This window comes from Serinus canaria, chromosome 2, assembly GCF_022539315.1.
Source record: "Serinus canaria isolate serCan28SL12 chromosome 2, serCan2020, whole genome shotgun sequence".
Taxonomy (NCBI): Eukaryota; Metazoa; Chordata; class Aves; order Passeriformes; family Fringillidae; genus Serinus; species Serinus canaria.
This window is the reverse complement of record NC_066315.1, coordinates 50,870,119-50,886,245: the sequence shown is the minus strand read 5'-3', so window position 1 is coordinate 50,886,245 and position 16,127 is coordinate 50,870,119. Positions and strand designations below refer to the sequence as shown.

General features: G+C 36.7%; 1 protein-coding gene across 2 annotated transcripts in view; it reads left to right on the top strand.

Moving 5' to 3' along the window:
- Positions 1–16,127, top strand: part of VPS41 (VPS41 subunit of HOPS complex) — a 111,591-nt gene that overhangs the window by 89,415 nt on the left and 6,049 nt on the right. For both annotated transcript variants that reach the window (XM_009098956.4, XM_030232020.2), the window contains exons 17-25: positions 939–1,031; positions 1,526–1,653; positions 2,574–2,718; positions 4,032–4,073; positions 4,181–4,231; positions 5,446–5,583; positions 8,435–8,489; positions 9,302–9,442; positions 10,931–11,067. In XM_009098956.4, coding sequence (XP_009097204.1) covers positions 939–1,031; positions 1,526–1,653; positions 2,574–2,718; positions 4,032–4,073; positions 4,181–4,231; positions 5,446–5,583; positions 8,435–8,489; positions 9,302–9,442; positions 10,931–11,067 — 930 coding nt within the window. The remainder of the gene's footprint in view (positions 1–938; positions 1,032–1,525; positions 1,654–2,573; positions 2,719–4,031; positions 4,074–4,180; positions 4,232–5,445; positions 5,584–8,434; positions 8,490–9,301; positions 9,443–10,930; positions 11,068–16,127) is intronic.

The following is a 16,127-nucleotide window of genomic DNA, read 5'->3' as shown; positions in this document are numbered from 1 at the left end:
TGCACCTGAAGGACTGCATCCAATGGAAGAGTGACCCAGATTGCAGAAGTTCTTGGGGAACTGTTGCCCAGGGGATGGATTCATGTTAAAGAAGTTTGTGGAGAGCTGTCTCCTGTAGGAGGGACCCCCGCTGGAGGAGGGGAAGAACTTCTCTACCTGAGCAGCGAGAGGAGAAACATATGATGAGCTGACAATCATTCCTTGTCATCAGTCCCCATTCCCTGTCTCCCTGTGTTTCTGGGGTGAAGGAGGTAGAGCCCATGAGGGAGGAATGGATGGGGGAAGGTGTTTTTGAGATTATTTTACTTCTTATTATCCTGCTCTGGTTTGGTTATTAAAAAATTCAATTAATATCCCAAATGTGAGTCTGTTTTGCTATGATAGTATTTGGTGAGTGATCCCTGGATCTTATCTTAACCCACGAACCCTTCATTATATTTTTTCTCCTTAGTCCAGTTGTGGAAGGAAGTGAGAAAATGGCTTTGTTGGGTACCTGGTGTCCAGTCAGGTCAATCCACTACAACACATTTTTCAGCTAATGAATCCTTCTATCTTTTTGCAAGGCCAAGACTTAACAAAATGGATTTTGACAACATTTTTGTTTTAGAGGTCTTTTATGGGTTTTGTTTTCTAAATGACTACTGGTCTCTTAAGGACAATGGCTGATTCTCCTATTCTAATTAGTATCTTGCCACCTGTCTCTCAAATGATAGTTCTTTCAAGTGAGTTATAAAATTCTAGTGTGTATAATCCTAAAGTAAATAACTTCTGGGTGCTGCTTACAAATATGAGTTTATAAGGTTTCCAGAGATTACCAGGGGCCATGTTTTGCATATAGCCTTGTTCTTTTGTTTTGCAATTTTTTTTTTTTCCTATCAGTGTACCAGGATGTTACATGTCATTCACCATCTGACGCTTTGTTCTCTTTGATCCTATAGGCAATTAGTCGTTACTTGCCAAGACGAGATCCAGTTTTGAAACCTCTGATTTATGAAATGGTCCTGCATGAATTTTTGGAAAGTGACTATGAGGTACTGCAGCCTGATACGTTCCACATCAATGTGTCCCATAGTTATTGCCAGCCAAATACCCTTAGCGGTGAAGAATTCTGACAGCAAATTCTCTGATGTATTAAAACAGATTATCAATTGACAGTTCCAGAAAAATGACAATATTTAAAACTTGAATTTTAATTTTAAGAGAATAAATAGAATATTCTTCAAAGCATGCAAATACTGTAAGACTGATTATTTGACTGTTATTTTTAGGTTTTTTAATGTAGCATAAGTGGTTGAGGTGACGAACAAAGCCTACAGCACCTGAGACTCAGCATTATGAATTATAATAACATTGTCCTAAGAAGGAAAATCTGTGTTCTCCACTGTACATGTCTGTGGGCACATGAAAGTTCCTTGAAGGTTAAGGACAGCAGGTATAATCTCAGAGGCTTAGCTGAGGCTTTGATGTTTTGAAATGCTCCTTAGGCCATTCTTTTTATTTCTGTTACAATCTCTTATACTTTTAGGGGTTTGCAACCCTAATAAAAGAGTGGCCTGGAGATCTGTACAACAACACAATCATAGTTCAAGCTGTAGTGGATCACCTGAAGAAAGATCCACAGAACAGGACTTTGCTACGAACACTTGCAGAATTGTGAGTACAGTTTTAAATTCCTGTTACAAAAAGTACGCTTAAAATAGTGTACTGCAGTTTATTCATATTTGTTTAGCTCTCTTAATAGAAATCTTCTTTGCTGCATCTACAGAGTGTTGGCTTTCTCTCCTCTCCACTCTGCTGATTGCACGGCTTAGCAATTCTTTACTCTTCCTTGTAATGTTCACGTCAAGTATGAAAGCAAATTGTTAAGCGTGAGATTGGATTTCCAACTCCTCTTTCCAAAGTAAATAACTAACATTCCTCTTCATACTGTCAGAGGAAACCTCTTTTCTGAAGTGTGCATTTCAGAATTACCCATGTAAAAATAAAATGGTGGGGGATTTTTCCCACTATTTAAGAAGTAGTATATTTAGGTTTACTGCATGGATGGAAGCATGTGACTGGAAAATGTGCCAAAACTGATCTGGTTCTTGGTCACTTCATACAGGGATAAAGCTCTTTGATTTTCTCAGGCTGATCACTGTGTTATTTTCTCACTGCTTCTTTGAAGAAAGAAGAGTTACTGTCTATTGCTGTGTTACAATCTGTCCCAGAAGTTTTAAGACAACAATGTCTTAAAATGTTTTTAGCTCTGAAGAATGTTCCAGTTGGTTTCCAAGAACTGAAAGGCTAGCATTTTGTGTTTCTTACCCTGTGAGTTGAAAATGGAGAATGAAACTGCAGAAAACTGCAGGTCCAAACACAAATGAAGGCCAATATAAACAGTGGTGAAATTAATGTTGCCTGATGTTTATTTCCCCTTACAAAAATGAATCACAGGTCTGTTTGGATATTTATAAAATCAAGTAGTATCCTAACATTTTACATACTAGAGTATATTTATACTTTCTCTCATAGGTGATTTTCCTACACTTAAGCATGTAACATTACATGTATTATAATCCTGTTTTTATCAGGTACACTTACGATCAGCGCTATGGCAGAGCCCTAGAAATCTACCTAACTCTGAGGCACAAAGATGTCTTCCAGTTGATCCACAAGCACAATCTCTTCAGTTCTATCAGAGACAAAATTGTTCTGCTCATGGATTTTGATTCAGAGGTATAGTGATCCTAAAGATTTTATATTCACTTTCCTCTAAATACAATTTAATATAGTAAAAATAAATAATCTATACATGATGTTGATGCAGAGAGTGTGTTTGCTACATCTGGATACATTCTAAAATAAGGAGATTGTTTGCCTAGATTGCAAAATAATTGACCCAAGGATTATTTTTTTCCTTCATATTTCCATTTGTGTTTCCATTTCCATTTGTCACTCTCAGTGAGAAAAGTGAGTGTCTACATTATTTGAGAACATCGTGGCAATTATTTGAAAACATTGTTGTGATATTCATTGTTGTGTCACAACATTGAATATCATTTCACAGAGTATCATTTCACCATGTTATTCTTTCTGTATTTTGAATTAAATAATGGTATTAATAAGCCAAAGAAAGGAGATAGTGGATTTATTTAAGCATATATTAAATGTACTTGCCATTTTCCTTTTACCACAGAAAATTAACGTGCCTCTGAAAGGTTACAAGATTATTAACCTAAATTCCAAAAATCAGAAAGTGTTTATTCCATGCTGAATTCTATCTTCTTTCTTTCCAGCTGGCTGTAAAACTCAAGCAAATGAATTTTGGTGTGATCACATGGGAAGATAACCAAGTAGATCTAGATCTCTTTTTTCAGTGCAATAGTTGTTCAAGCACTGTAGCTAAAATATAGATCTCTGCTGTTGATGATCATCTTTAGTATGCCCATTTTTCTCCATTCATGGAGGAAAAAAAGTATATATTTTTTTTAATTCAATAGAATAAGTTGTATTAGGAATCTGTGGTTTGGTATTTTTTGAAAGTGAAGCAAAAGTTTGCTCTTAAAAGAGGAAGCAGAACCTGAATCCTGGTGGCCACTTGACTTACATGGTCTTGTCTGCTTGATTAATGGTATTGGTGTACAGGTAGATTGGAGGAATCAAGTTGTGAGGCAGGTTGAATTGTGTGTTTCTTACATAGTCATCACCCTGCAGTTCCCTTTTGAGATGGAGCAAATGGTATTTCTACATTGTTTGGCAGTAGCTTTTTGTGACTGATGGTGATTCAGTGGGCATACTTCACCTAAAGTGTAGGTGCACAGCATTTACTGCTATTAATGAGGGAACTTAGGAGAAGTATTCTGGAAGAATACTGTGAGGCTGTGCTGTCAGGCTATGCTGGTGTTATGTAAATTGCTCTCTGAATTTCTGTTGCTGAAAAGAGTAGGTCTGTCCATCTGACACCCATCAGTGAATAAGCATAATACAATGTAGAGTGTAAGAAAATATGTGTGCCTGTTGCCTACTTGACTTCTCTTTCTCTGTTGCAGAAAGCAGTAGACATGCTTTTGGATAATGAAGATAAAATTTCCGTGAGTATAACAAGTTCATGGCATGGCAGTCCAATGCTAGCTTTTATTGCCTGTCCTTTTTCCAGTCTTGTAAATGTGATGTTTATCACAGGTTTGCTTTGTTTCAGATTGACAGAGTTGTTGAAGAATTAGAAAACAGGCCTGAGTTACAGCATGTGGTAAGTATTCCTGTATTCTGTTGATTTGAAGTTGAGCTGAGTAAACTCTTGGCTGGACATACCATTTACAGGTGTGTTTATCTTGTCAAAGTGCACCTGACACTGAAATGTCATAAATCATCAGAGACAAAGTGGCTACTTCTGCCAATTTCCTATTTAGCATTGCCATAGCCTCTTCACAGTAGTTAAATGATCTTAAAATGTGTACTTGTTGAGAATTTGATAACATAATGCAGACTTATTAACATCTCCTTATAGCATTGTAGGCACTGTCTTTTCTGGTCAATTACTTCTTTTTTCCTACCCAAAAATGGGATTGGTTGGTTGGTGCAGCTCTAAAATACGTTTTGCTGATCCATAGAGAAAGTGAATTGTTTGTTTTTCTGGAGCTGTAGCTTCCATACACTGTCAAATTGTTCTTGTTTGTACAGAATTACAGTATCACTGTAAGGCTGTGACTCCACACTGCTATTCCAAAAGCTCCTCTTTGGTTTGAACTTCCTGTCAGTGGAGTACATAATATGTGACTGTGGGCTTGGGCTGTATTAGAGAGGGAAGTTTAACTTGCTGCTGGTTACAGATAGGGCTCAGGTGTTCATCTGGTGAAGAGGTGATTTATGGGTTAGAGATCTGATTATGGGAAACAGATCTATGAAAAGTGCAGTCTGCAGCCCAAGAGCTTTGCAAAAGCAGCTGTCAGACTGTCAGTTTACAGAAGGGATGCATACAGAGGAAGGCAACAAAGATGGTGAATGGTCTAGAGGGGAAGCCACAGACAGAGCAGCTGAGGATGTTTAGCCTGGAGGAGACTGAGGAGAATCCTTGTAGCTATTTACACCTTCCTCAAAGGGAAGCATCAGTAGGCACTAATCTCTTCTCTGTTGACCTGTGACAGGACCCAAAGGAACAGCATGAAGCTGTGTCAGGGGAGGTTTAGGTTAGATATTAGGAAAAGCTTTGCCCACTATAGTGGCTGGGAACTAGAACAGGCTTCCGCTCCGGGGAAGTAGTCACAGCTTCAAGCCTATCTGAGTTCAAGAAGCATTTGGACAATGCTCTCAGGAGCTTGGTGTGCTTCCTGGGGCTGTCCTGTGCAGGGCCAGGAGTTGGAATTTGATTATCTATGTGATTCCCTTCCAACTCAGGAGTTTCTATTATTCCATTAATAATATTGAATAAGTGAGTTTGAATTCTGATTCTTTTTTGATTCCTAGTATTTACACAAGCTTTTCAAAAGAGACCACCATAAAGGCCAACGATATCATGAGAAACAGATCAATCTTTATGCTGAATATGATCGACCAAACTTACTTCCATTTCTCAGAGACAGCACACACTGCCCACTGGAGAAGGTAAGCCCCAAAAATCTAAGCATAGGTCCTTGATTTTTATTAAGGTCCTGGTCTGTAGCTTGTAGTCTTGTGAATTTCAAGCCGTGTCTGGTACTGCCCTCTACTGCCAATATGAGGGATCATATTCAAGTTTGTGACCATCACCTGCAGTTTGGTTTGCAGAGCTGATGACACCTGAGACTTTCCTCTCTCACCTCACAGGGCAGGAATTGATGGGTATTTTTAATGGAGACTGCAGTTCTGACTACAGTTCTAGCTACAACATATCTACTCATCAGTGCCTAGCCTGACTGAACCATAGGTTATGAGTTCAAGAAATTGACAATCATTTTGCCAAATCTAGGAGCTGTCCATGTTAGATCTTGAAAAACAGTAGCTGTAACTGTAGTTATTCTGTCTTTTTATTGTAAGGCCATAAGTTTCTGTTGAATAGTATACACTGTATAAATCACTAAACTAACAGGCCTAAAAGTATTTTGTCTTTGTAATTTGGCTAATACACTTGGGGTTTTGTAGAGTACCAGGTTTCCATCTTCTAATATTTTTTTTCCATTTTCATTCCTTGCTCTTTCTTGTCAAATTACAAAATGCAAAAAAGTAAGGCCAATCTTGAGTTGTTTCCCCTGCCTGAATTAATGTGAAGCAAATGGAAATTCTAAGTTTCCCAGTTTAGATGGGTCAGTATTTTCTTATTTGTATTTGGTGCTGTTAATGGCTGAGCAGAGCAGACCTTGTGGAAGGATGCCTATCCACATGCAGCTATAATGATGACACAGTGGAGTAGTTTTCAAGTGTAATATTGAATGTTGTATTTTACATGGTCAACATTCCAAAGAAAATTAGTACTGTTCCTGGTACCTCTCTCATTTTGCATGCTTTTGTCTACTGGAAAATACATTCTTATATTATTATACCTTCTTAGATTGGAGAATTGGGATTTGTTGAAACCATAACCTGAAACTAGATTGACTAGTTTAGGCAGTGAGCCTGAAAGGTTTCCTGCCAGAAACTTCGGTCAACAATATTGGCTTACTTGTTTTTAACTTTATGATTCTTAGTTTCTGCCTTATGTGTTATTAATATGATTATGGTTTTATGTATAAAACCTTACCTACATTTTTCATTAATTTTGAGGCAAATTAATTTTCGTTATTGCACATCCAGCCTCCTATCTTTAGTGGCAGGTGGTGCAGAAAAGTGCTGTATGAAACTGATGCTCATTGCTGACATTGCTTTGCTGAAGATACAGGCTGCGAGCAAGAATAGATCAGCTTCTGGAAGGTGTGATGCAGTAATCACCAAAGTCAAGAGAGAAGAATGTCAGAAAAAAATGTGTAATTCTCACCTTAATCTTAATATGTTAACATCTTTCAGTAAGAAGCTAAGGAAGAGACAAAAAGATACTATTAATTCTGTAATTATACTTCTTATCATGCATAAGTATAATAACACTTCTTGTGACATACAGGTCTTTGTTCTAAGAAATCGAAAAGGGGACTATGAATTTCCCAGTTACCGCTATTTTCAGTTCCTGTTAAGCAAGTTCCAACACAGTGTATAAATTCCAAAAACCAATTTCTGTTTGAAAACAATCCACTCTTATTATTGCTCTAATAAATTATAAACTCTTCAAGAAGAAATAATTTGTGCTGTCTAGAAGTAAGTCGCTTCTAGTCAAGTGCAGTTTAGCAAACATTTTAAAAATGAGCTGGAAGAGAAGTAGGAATGTTCCCTGTTTTCCTCTAGAGGGAGCATGAGTGTCAGGAAGTGGCTGTATCTAGAAACTGAATACCTGGTGCTTTGTAATTTAGCTTTTAAGTGGAGAGGAAAAAGAGGGCTGTCAGCTGTGTATATAACTTATTAGTATTATTCATACGCTCATTACCTGAAGTATCTAGTTGGTAATTCTCTTGCCCCTAGGCCAAAATTTGTTGTCCATACCTCTAATCTTCATAGTAACCATTCTGAAATAATGAAAATTGGAAGGAAAAGTAAATTTCTACCTCATCTTTGATTATAGTTATACTTTATGTATTTAAAATTTTGATTTCCAGGTGTGAAGGTTGGGGGAAAGTTGTCTTTACAGGAATGCTATGAATCTTGAGTTTGCTTCTGTTTCCAAATTGGAAACAGACATGTTATTATGTCATACCGGCCCTGCTGACTTCCTGTTACCACAAACTCATTGGTAATCAGTTTGGTAGTTTTTATAATCGTATAATTTTATAATTTATGATTAAAACTACTGAAAGATGCTGTAGCTGCTGAAGATACTTAGCCCTCAGATCTTTAAACCAAATTTACAAGAAATGCTTCCTCCATATTCTTTCATATTTGTTATTTTGCATTGTCTTGGTACAAAATTTGGAGGGCACTCTCTCTCCTGAGACCATTCTGGTTATCCTGAGGAGATTTTCAGCCTTGTGTTTTTAATGAATGTCAAACAGATTTCCATCACTAGAGACTACATAAGTCCATCCACAGGAAGCAAGTCTTGATAGCAGATAACCTTAATGTTTTGTATTAACCAGCTTTTGGAGGTAGAATAAAGAAGTTGCCAGTAAAATTAAAGACAGATATTGACATAGTTCAGACTGAAATACCTGTTCTGTCCCCAGATTTATTCAGTCTCAGAGAAGAATTTTAAAGAGAGTCATGGAAATCACAGAGTTTCTCTTCTTAATTAAGGCCAGAGGACTTGGCAGTGCTTATTAAGGGAGCTTCATTTCTGCCAAAATGAATAATGTAACTTCATGGAAAAATTAAGCTTCTTGCAGCATTTGTGATCAATAAAATTTCATGTTGCATGGTTTCTATGCATTCTCTTCTCTCCTCTTCCCTTATATTCAAGGCTCTTGAGATCTGCCAGCAGAGGAACTTTGTAGAAGAGACAGTCTATCTTCTGAGTAAGTAACTCAGAATAAGTAACTGTGATCAATTACAACATTTTAAACTTGTAATAAAGTTTATGGTGTGAAGATATATCATCTAATATCTAAACCAACTAACATGATTTAGAAAATAAAACAAAGGATACGGTGTCTTAATTTCATATATATTGTGTTAGTATGTTTTTTACTTGCTTCTTCTGGGGTTCTGAAAGTGTTGCAGAAGCTATGGGGAGCAAATTGGCTGGGGAGGTATTTCTGATACAATCTCCAAGAGAAGAGTAGTACTGTTGGTTTTGAAAAGAGAGGATAAATTAAATGTTTTATTCTGAATACATTTTAGAAGCTTAGTATTATATTTTGTGGACCATTTCAGTCCAGTGGATGGTAGGATTTACTAATGAATTCATTTTTAAAATAGTTCATAATTTCTGCTACTTCTTCCTGTTTCCTCTTATTTTTCATGTGTGTAAGCTGCACTATACTTACTACAAATTAAGAGGGCTCATGTGGGCCCTTGAAGCTGGCATTTCATGTTATAGTTTACATCTGTACACATACACACACTCCCCTTTATGTTAGATGTTGCTGCAGTCAGTACCCCAAATATGACCCAATACATCCTTGAGAAAGCCTCCAGGTCCCAGTCCAGCAAACTGCTCCCAGCACATATTCATATTATACTGATTTGAATTCCTGCATCTGAATAGACTAGATTGGGTCTTAGTTGAATTAGTGTGAGTCAACTTCACACTTCCAAAATTCTTACTGAAAGAGCACTGAACACTGATGAGCAATTAGCATTTATAATCTCTTATTTTTCCTTCCAGGCAGAATGGGTAATAGCCGCAGTGCCTTGAAGATGATAATGGAAGAATTGCAAGATGTAGATAAAGCTATTGAATTTGCCAAGGAACAAGATGATGGAGAACTTTGGGAAGATCTCATTTTATATTCTATTGACAAACCACGTAAGTGGGATAGTTTCTGGGAAGCTTGCATGTGTGGAATGCTTTTGCAAATAAAGTATTGAATTATTCAAATTTATGTTAGAGAAGGTGTTTTTGTATGGTCAGGGAGGTGTTCTAGTTTGTGAAGGACAACACAGCTGTCCTACTGTGCATAAAAACTTTCAGTAAGGCAGTGTGAGGGTATGCTACACAATGAATACTTGGAGGATTAACACTGAATAAACTCTGCATAATTATGTCCTTAATGACAAATCGAGGGGACAGTAGTGCTTTTAGTTTAGCAGAATGAGACTTCATTTTTAGACAGCTTCAAAACACATTCTGCAGGTTTGATGAGGATTTTGCATACTATGTTATTACAACTGCTTCCCTTCAAGATTCTGAAAATGAAAAGCCTACACCTTTCTTCCCTCAGTAAAACAACTTTATTTTTTTCCTATGTTACAATGGTAAGATTGGTAATAATGAGTGCATTTTGCCTTTCATTCATTATATGAATAGCTACTCCAAGTTAAAAGGTTAGATGGACTCAGAAACATAACCATCAGTGTTGTCAAGGAGGCAGATTCAAAGAAGTTCAAATGAATAAGAAAACAGAGAATTTTCTTAACTATCTACTCCATTGGTTTTTTCAGCCTCTTCTGGGGCTTTAAATCAAGTCTGTAAAGTCTCTCTTGGAACCTGTTTTCTGGGGAATTGAGAGTCTTTTAGAATTAGTGTCAGAATATGTATCTTTTGTTCCCTTGGTTGCTAATTTTGAAAGGAAGAAGTGACCAGAATCTGTTAAACTTCAAGAAGAATGGCATTCTCAAATTACCCATACTTGAATGCATCACTAAATGTGATGCTACAGTCAGTAACACCTTTAGAGCAAAAGGGATTCAAAGCATACAGAATTCTCTCAGTAACTCTATGTAGCAGTTTCTACCTATATGCAGAGCAGCTCTACTGATATTCCTCTGTTGTGGGGGTTGAAGGAAAAACACAGCCTTGAGTCATCATTCTAGTGGGTTTTTTAGCCAGATGCTTCTTCAAAGAGCAAAAGACTTCTATCATGTCACTCTCACCAATGTTTAGAAACACATTGAAATCAGGTTAGGTGCTCGAAACTTTGTTTTTAAACCCTGGAACTGGGAATGGAATTACCACATAAAGTAGTTACTAGTTAGTAGTTAAACACTATTTGTTTAAGTGCTCTTTTTATCTAATCAAAATGCATTATTTACTTGTGAGTTTGTGCTGGTGACTCATTTACCACTTTGCTGAATATGCTGGAAGTTCTGTAAGTTGCCAGACTGGATCTTCCTCACTTTCCCAAAGGCTTGTATTCAAGTACTTACAGCTGCAAGAAACTCACAAAGACTGTAAAAGAGACTTAGTGTTTTCCCTTAGTAGAGAACTGTCAAGTAGCTTGTCACCAAAGTATCCTTTAATCAGGTATTTTGCTGGATTGTTTTTCTTAATTTCTTTGCCTCTTGGTTTTCACAGCTTTTATTACTGGTTTGTTGAATAATATTGGAACCCATGTTGATCCTATTCTTTTGATCCACCGCATTAAGGAAGGCATGGAGATTCCTAATTTGAGAGACTCACTAGTGAAAATTCTTCAGGACTACAACTTGCAGGTAGATGTTGCATTCTTCATGGGATACTAATTTTCAGAGGGACAGCAAACCATCTTTCTCACTGAACAGCACAAGTAATTGCTATCGTGATTTGTTCAGTCATTGAACATGGACACTTGTGGGCCCACACAAAACTATGACAGAAATAGTGGAAATTTGCTAAGATTTTTTAATGGCTTCTAGCCCTTCTAAATGTCTTCCATACTGTCATAAGCCTGGTAGGTAAGTAGAACTTACATTGAGTGATTCAGCCTATTTTATACAGCCCAACTGTCCGGTATTAGAAAGTTTCATGACCAGTACTTTTCATTGTGTGTCTGTTGAATCAGAAGCAGAATGGAGGCAGGATGCAACGTGCCGTCACTGAAACATTAATCGGGTGTTAGAGTCATATGTTAAGTGTCATGCTAACTGAAGGAAGATGAACTTTTAAAATCAAATTCATGTCAATGATGCAGAATCACTTGGTTAGAGCATGATTCTAATAATGCTGAGGTTGTAGGTTCAATTCCTGTATTATGGACTATTCAGTTTGGAGTTGGACTCAATGCTGCTTCCAGCTCGGAATATTCTGTGCCTGTGTTGCTGTTAATGCATTATTAAAAAAATGGACTGTTCACTGGATTATGGAAGTTCTTACCCCAGCATATTTATACATACATGTGCAGTCCCCTGCATGGTTGGTTCTGAGACATGTTTGTAGGAACTTACAAGAAGCATACCTTTCAGTGTTCCCTGTAAGAAGCCCACAGATTGTGTTGCATTGCATATTTTAAATCTCCCTGCTACAAAAGTAGTCACAAACTTGAATTCTCTGTTATGCTGCTCTGCATCGCTCTGGTGAAAAATACAGATGCCTCTGGTGTGACTGTGCAGAGTCCAAGAAAACATAGCTCAGTAGGCAGCTGAAATTCTGATTTTCTGAGCCTCAAACATTTGTTCCCCATCTCCTATTAGTCTTTCAACATTCGAGCAAATAGATGGACTCAATGGTTACATTAAGGTCATGGCTGGTATCTTGCTAGGCCAACAAAAGCCCATATCTCCCTTCAGGGCAGGGTTTAAGCCTTTCTAAAGCTTTTCCGCTATTTTATTTTTATGTGAACTTCAGATTATGGCTCTGGCTATCTCAAAGAAGCATTTTACATTTCTTCATCTCCCAACACTTGTAAGTAGATACATGTTTGCATATAATGCATGTTTTAACATTACCTCAGGTTTTGACGCCATCAGTGAAATCCAAAGCTAGTATCCTTCCAAAATGGAGGATAGCTGAATACCATGCTGCATTTCAACAGTTGCATGTTAATCTTGCTGCTGTCACTACCACCATTTATCCTCCTGTTCCTGGATTCTCATGAAATCAAGAAGTAGTATTTGTTGTGTTTGCAGGCAGACTGAGAAAGTGCTGTAAGCATTGCTTCAGCTTTACACATATACAGAATACATTGCTTGGCTTCAGACAAAGCTGATGACATCAATATGGTCATATTTTGGAGATGGAAACACAATTTTTCCTTCAAATACCTTTTAACAGAATTACTTTTGGATTAAAAGCATGTATTTAATCTTGAGAATGGTATCTAAAATAATTTACTGTTAGCATTGAAATGATTCATGGATTTCATATTAATAGATTTTGAAGTAGAGTTGAATAGCTCTAGGGCTAAAATTTAGATTTCATAGGGATAATAGAAATTAGGAAAGCTCAATGTAATTTGTGCTTGGCTTTCTTGTATGATAGAAAAAAGTATAGCCCCAAAAAAGGTAATATTTCATTAGAGAAATGTAAGTTATAGTTTAAAATAAGTCTGCTCTTTAAATGTTACTGGCAACATGAAGTGCACTGTTCATGAACAGATGGTATATTTACATTGAAATTTAGAGATCTTATTGCTGGTCTTGCGCACTCACCAAAGTAGCCAATTTTATGGAGGGACTCAAATTTTATAGAGGGACTGTTTTTGTTATTGCTGCCTCATTAGCTGTTTCAAAGCTAGTCTTCAGTGTGTTTGTATGATGCTAGGTCATACGTCTGCACATGTTGTGTAGGTTCATGCTGAGAAGTCACTGGCCTTTATTCTGGCCTGGCACAACTCTGGCTTTTGGTAGAAACCTCTTGATGTGTAGCGTGGAGAATATACCAGACATTTTGAACTCACTCAGAAATACAAATTTCATTGGCTAGGATTTTCTCTATCTTCATCTTTTTGGATCTTGAGCTCTATACTCATATGTTTTATTGTTCTCATTTTCAAAGGCAGGAAGAATCTTGTGCTAGGATCCAAGAAAGAGGAGCGCAGGTGGAAAGAGAACCTGCTGCTTGACTTGCAAGTCACTGCCTAGCACAAAACTGTGCTGGTCTTTTCATAATGAAGGCTTCCCAGAAGATGTTACCACTGTGCCATTATGTTGTTTAATTGTGGGCTCCTTTTGCAAGCCCTAATAAGATTGTTTTATGCCTATGTAAGCATGCAGATGCAAATTTCCTATTATGCTTTTGAGTTTCCATACCAGTAAAATTTACTTAGGTGTGATGTGAAATATGGGTAGGAGTTAAAAGCAGTGCCTTTGACGGACTTTGTCTTTTTGAGAACAGTCCTTTCCATCTCAGCAAAACCAAGTAAGTCAAACTGAGTGGCTACCAAAGTATGTGTGACTCACGGTATGCATTAGAGAATCCAGCAAGCAGGTCTACTAATGCAAATTTTATTGTTTTGGTTTTTTTTTTAATCTGGACTCTTCCTGGAATAATTTTTAATAATGTTGGCAGATTGCAGACTGATGGCTTTAGTTTAAAAAATTGCCACCCACTAGATTAAATGCTGCCACTGCTCTATATGCTAGTCTAAGCTCACCTCAGCTTTGTGGTTAACCTTTAAAATCTGATCACAACCAACCCACCAAGCATAGCACTAAAGCAAAATTAGATATTGTTTTGGGCAAAAATAAAACACAAAACATGTACAGTTTTTTTCTGCAATTCTGCCATGAACTTAAAACTGAGCACACTCCTAATTATTCCCCTAAGCAGAGAAATGTTTAAGTGGTTTTCTGAATTGGGATTAAACCTTGAAGTGATTTTTTTTGTTGTTTTTATTATCCATGAAGATAATTTATTTTGGCGTTTTATCTTTGACATTGTTTGAGTTAATGTATTAAACCACAGTACATAATCAAATGACCCTGACTGTAATGATGAAAGTTTATTTAATGCTAAAATAATGGAGATTTTAGTGTTTATATACAGTAACATTCACAAACAACAAAGTTATGGGGACAAGGACAAAGTTGTAGTTCTTTGAATTTTAACAGGAGCATTTATCAAATAAAGTGCAGTCTGAAGCTTTTTTACTGCTTCTGAAATCTACTTTGTTGCTGTCATAAATTTATAGATAAATTAGGTTGCCTTTAAGAGAAACTTCCTTACTTATTGGAAATTGCACATTCCTAGTGCGCTTTTTAAGTGCAAATGAATCACCATTCTCCGGGTTTCTAAAGCATTGGATCACACATCTCCCAAAAAAGGCTGATAGTAAAATCTCCTTATTTGTAGACTTCTAAGTTACTTATAAGCCTGTTATGCTTTCCAAATGTATAAAATAGGTGTCTTTTCAGCCTTGGTTTGTATCTGACTGAAATGTAGGAACTGCTTGTGGTATTGGAAGAGGCTTAAATACCTCCCTTTTTTAGAAAGAAATGCTTCATTTTTCACCCTTTCTATGTCATTTGTTAAAATAAAAATTTGAAAGATGTTGGTTTTCTAAGACTCCTTTTCCCCTAGCTTTAAAGTGCAGAAGCAATTTGTTTAAATGTAGTACTTTGAAATTTGTGGATTATCCATTTTACTCAAACATTGACTTTCTAGCTTACACTTTGTTTGAACCTGCAGGAAGTCCGATGGGTAACAGACATTGATCCATTCACAGAATTTCCATCTATCCATTCATAATAGAGTTTATGAACTAGCAGAACCCAAGATAATACAATGACTGCTGCTTGAAACAGAACCTGGAAAAATTGTTAGGTTATTTTCCTGAACCTAACTAAAAATGCTGTTCAGACACCTTGGAGGCACTAAAGGGCAGGTGGCAGCTTGCAGAGGGGGACATGTGCCTTTTGGCTGTAAAGACTAAAAGTAATGTGGTTTAATTGTGGCAATGATGCTATTTGAAATTATTTGGTTAACTGGCCTTGAGAAACTTGGACTTGTTTGTGGGTTAAGCTGAATCAAGGCCTGAAATAATTCCCTTTCAAAATAACTCCATACTGCAGTGCTTTTCTTTAAAGATAATGTTAGGCTTGATTTACAAATGTAAATCAAGACTGTTCTAATCAAATAGAATGGTTTATGTGTAATAATTTCCTAATATAGCCAGAAAACAAACTTTTTTTCACAATAACAGTTTTGGTTTTAGCAATTTTCATAAATTTAATGAAAGGCATTGTTTCTTCCTAAAAATTCTTTCTGTAGGTGCATGATACTGACATGCTTGTGCTCACAATTACATGCTTTTAAAGGATAAATAAAATTCAGTTTCATCCTCAGTTCTATTTCTTCTTGGAAATTGATTTCATCACAGACTTATGCCCAATGTCAGTTTTAACTAGTTCAACTTAACCATAGGGTGCACCTATGGTTACCTGTTTCTCTCCTCTTTAATGAAGCTCGCTCTCTCGGGACTCAAATTCCCTTTCCTTTGCTTTCTGTAATTCTTAAATCCCCATTTTTGAGGTCTTCAAATAAATTTCTACAGAAGTGTTGAGAATTTATTACCTTGAGAATAGATATTTTACATTCTGCATTGCAATTTTTCCTTTTATATAATAATGGCTGCCTTCTGTATTCTATTTCTAGCAAAATAAGGTCTGTCAGTCATTAAATGTGGTATGGAAGGATCTTAGTGCTGTTTAAATAAAGGGAGAAAGTGCATATTCCTTAAAATATATGTTTTATCAGATATTTCTGTTACTCTGGGTTTTAAGGCATCAAACAGTATTGAGGTTTTCCAGTGAGATGGTAATGTCTGTTGTTTCCCTCTTCACTGTTCTTTCTTTTC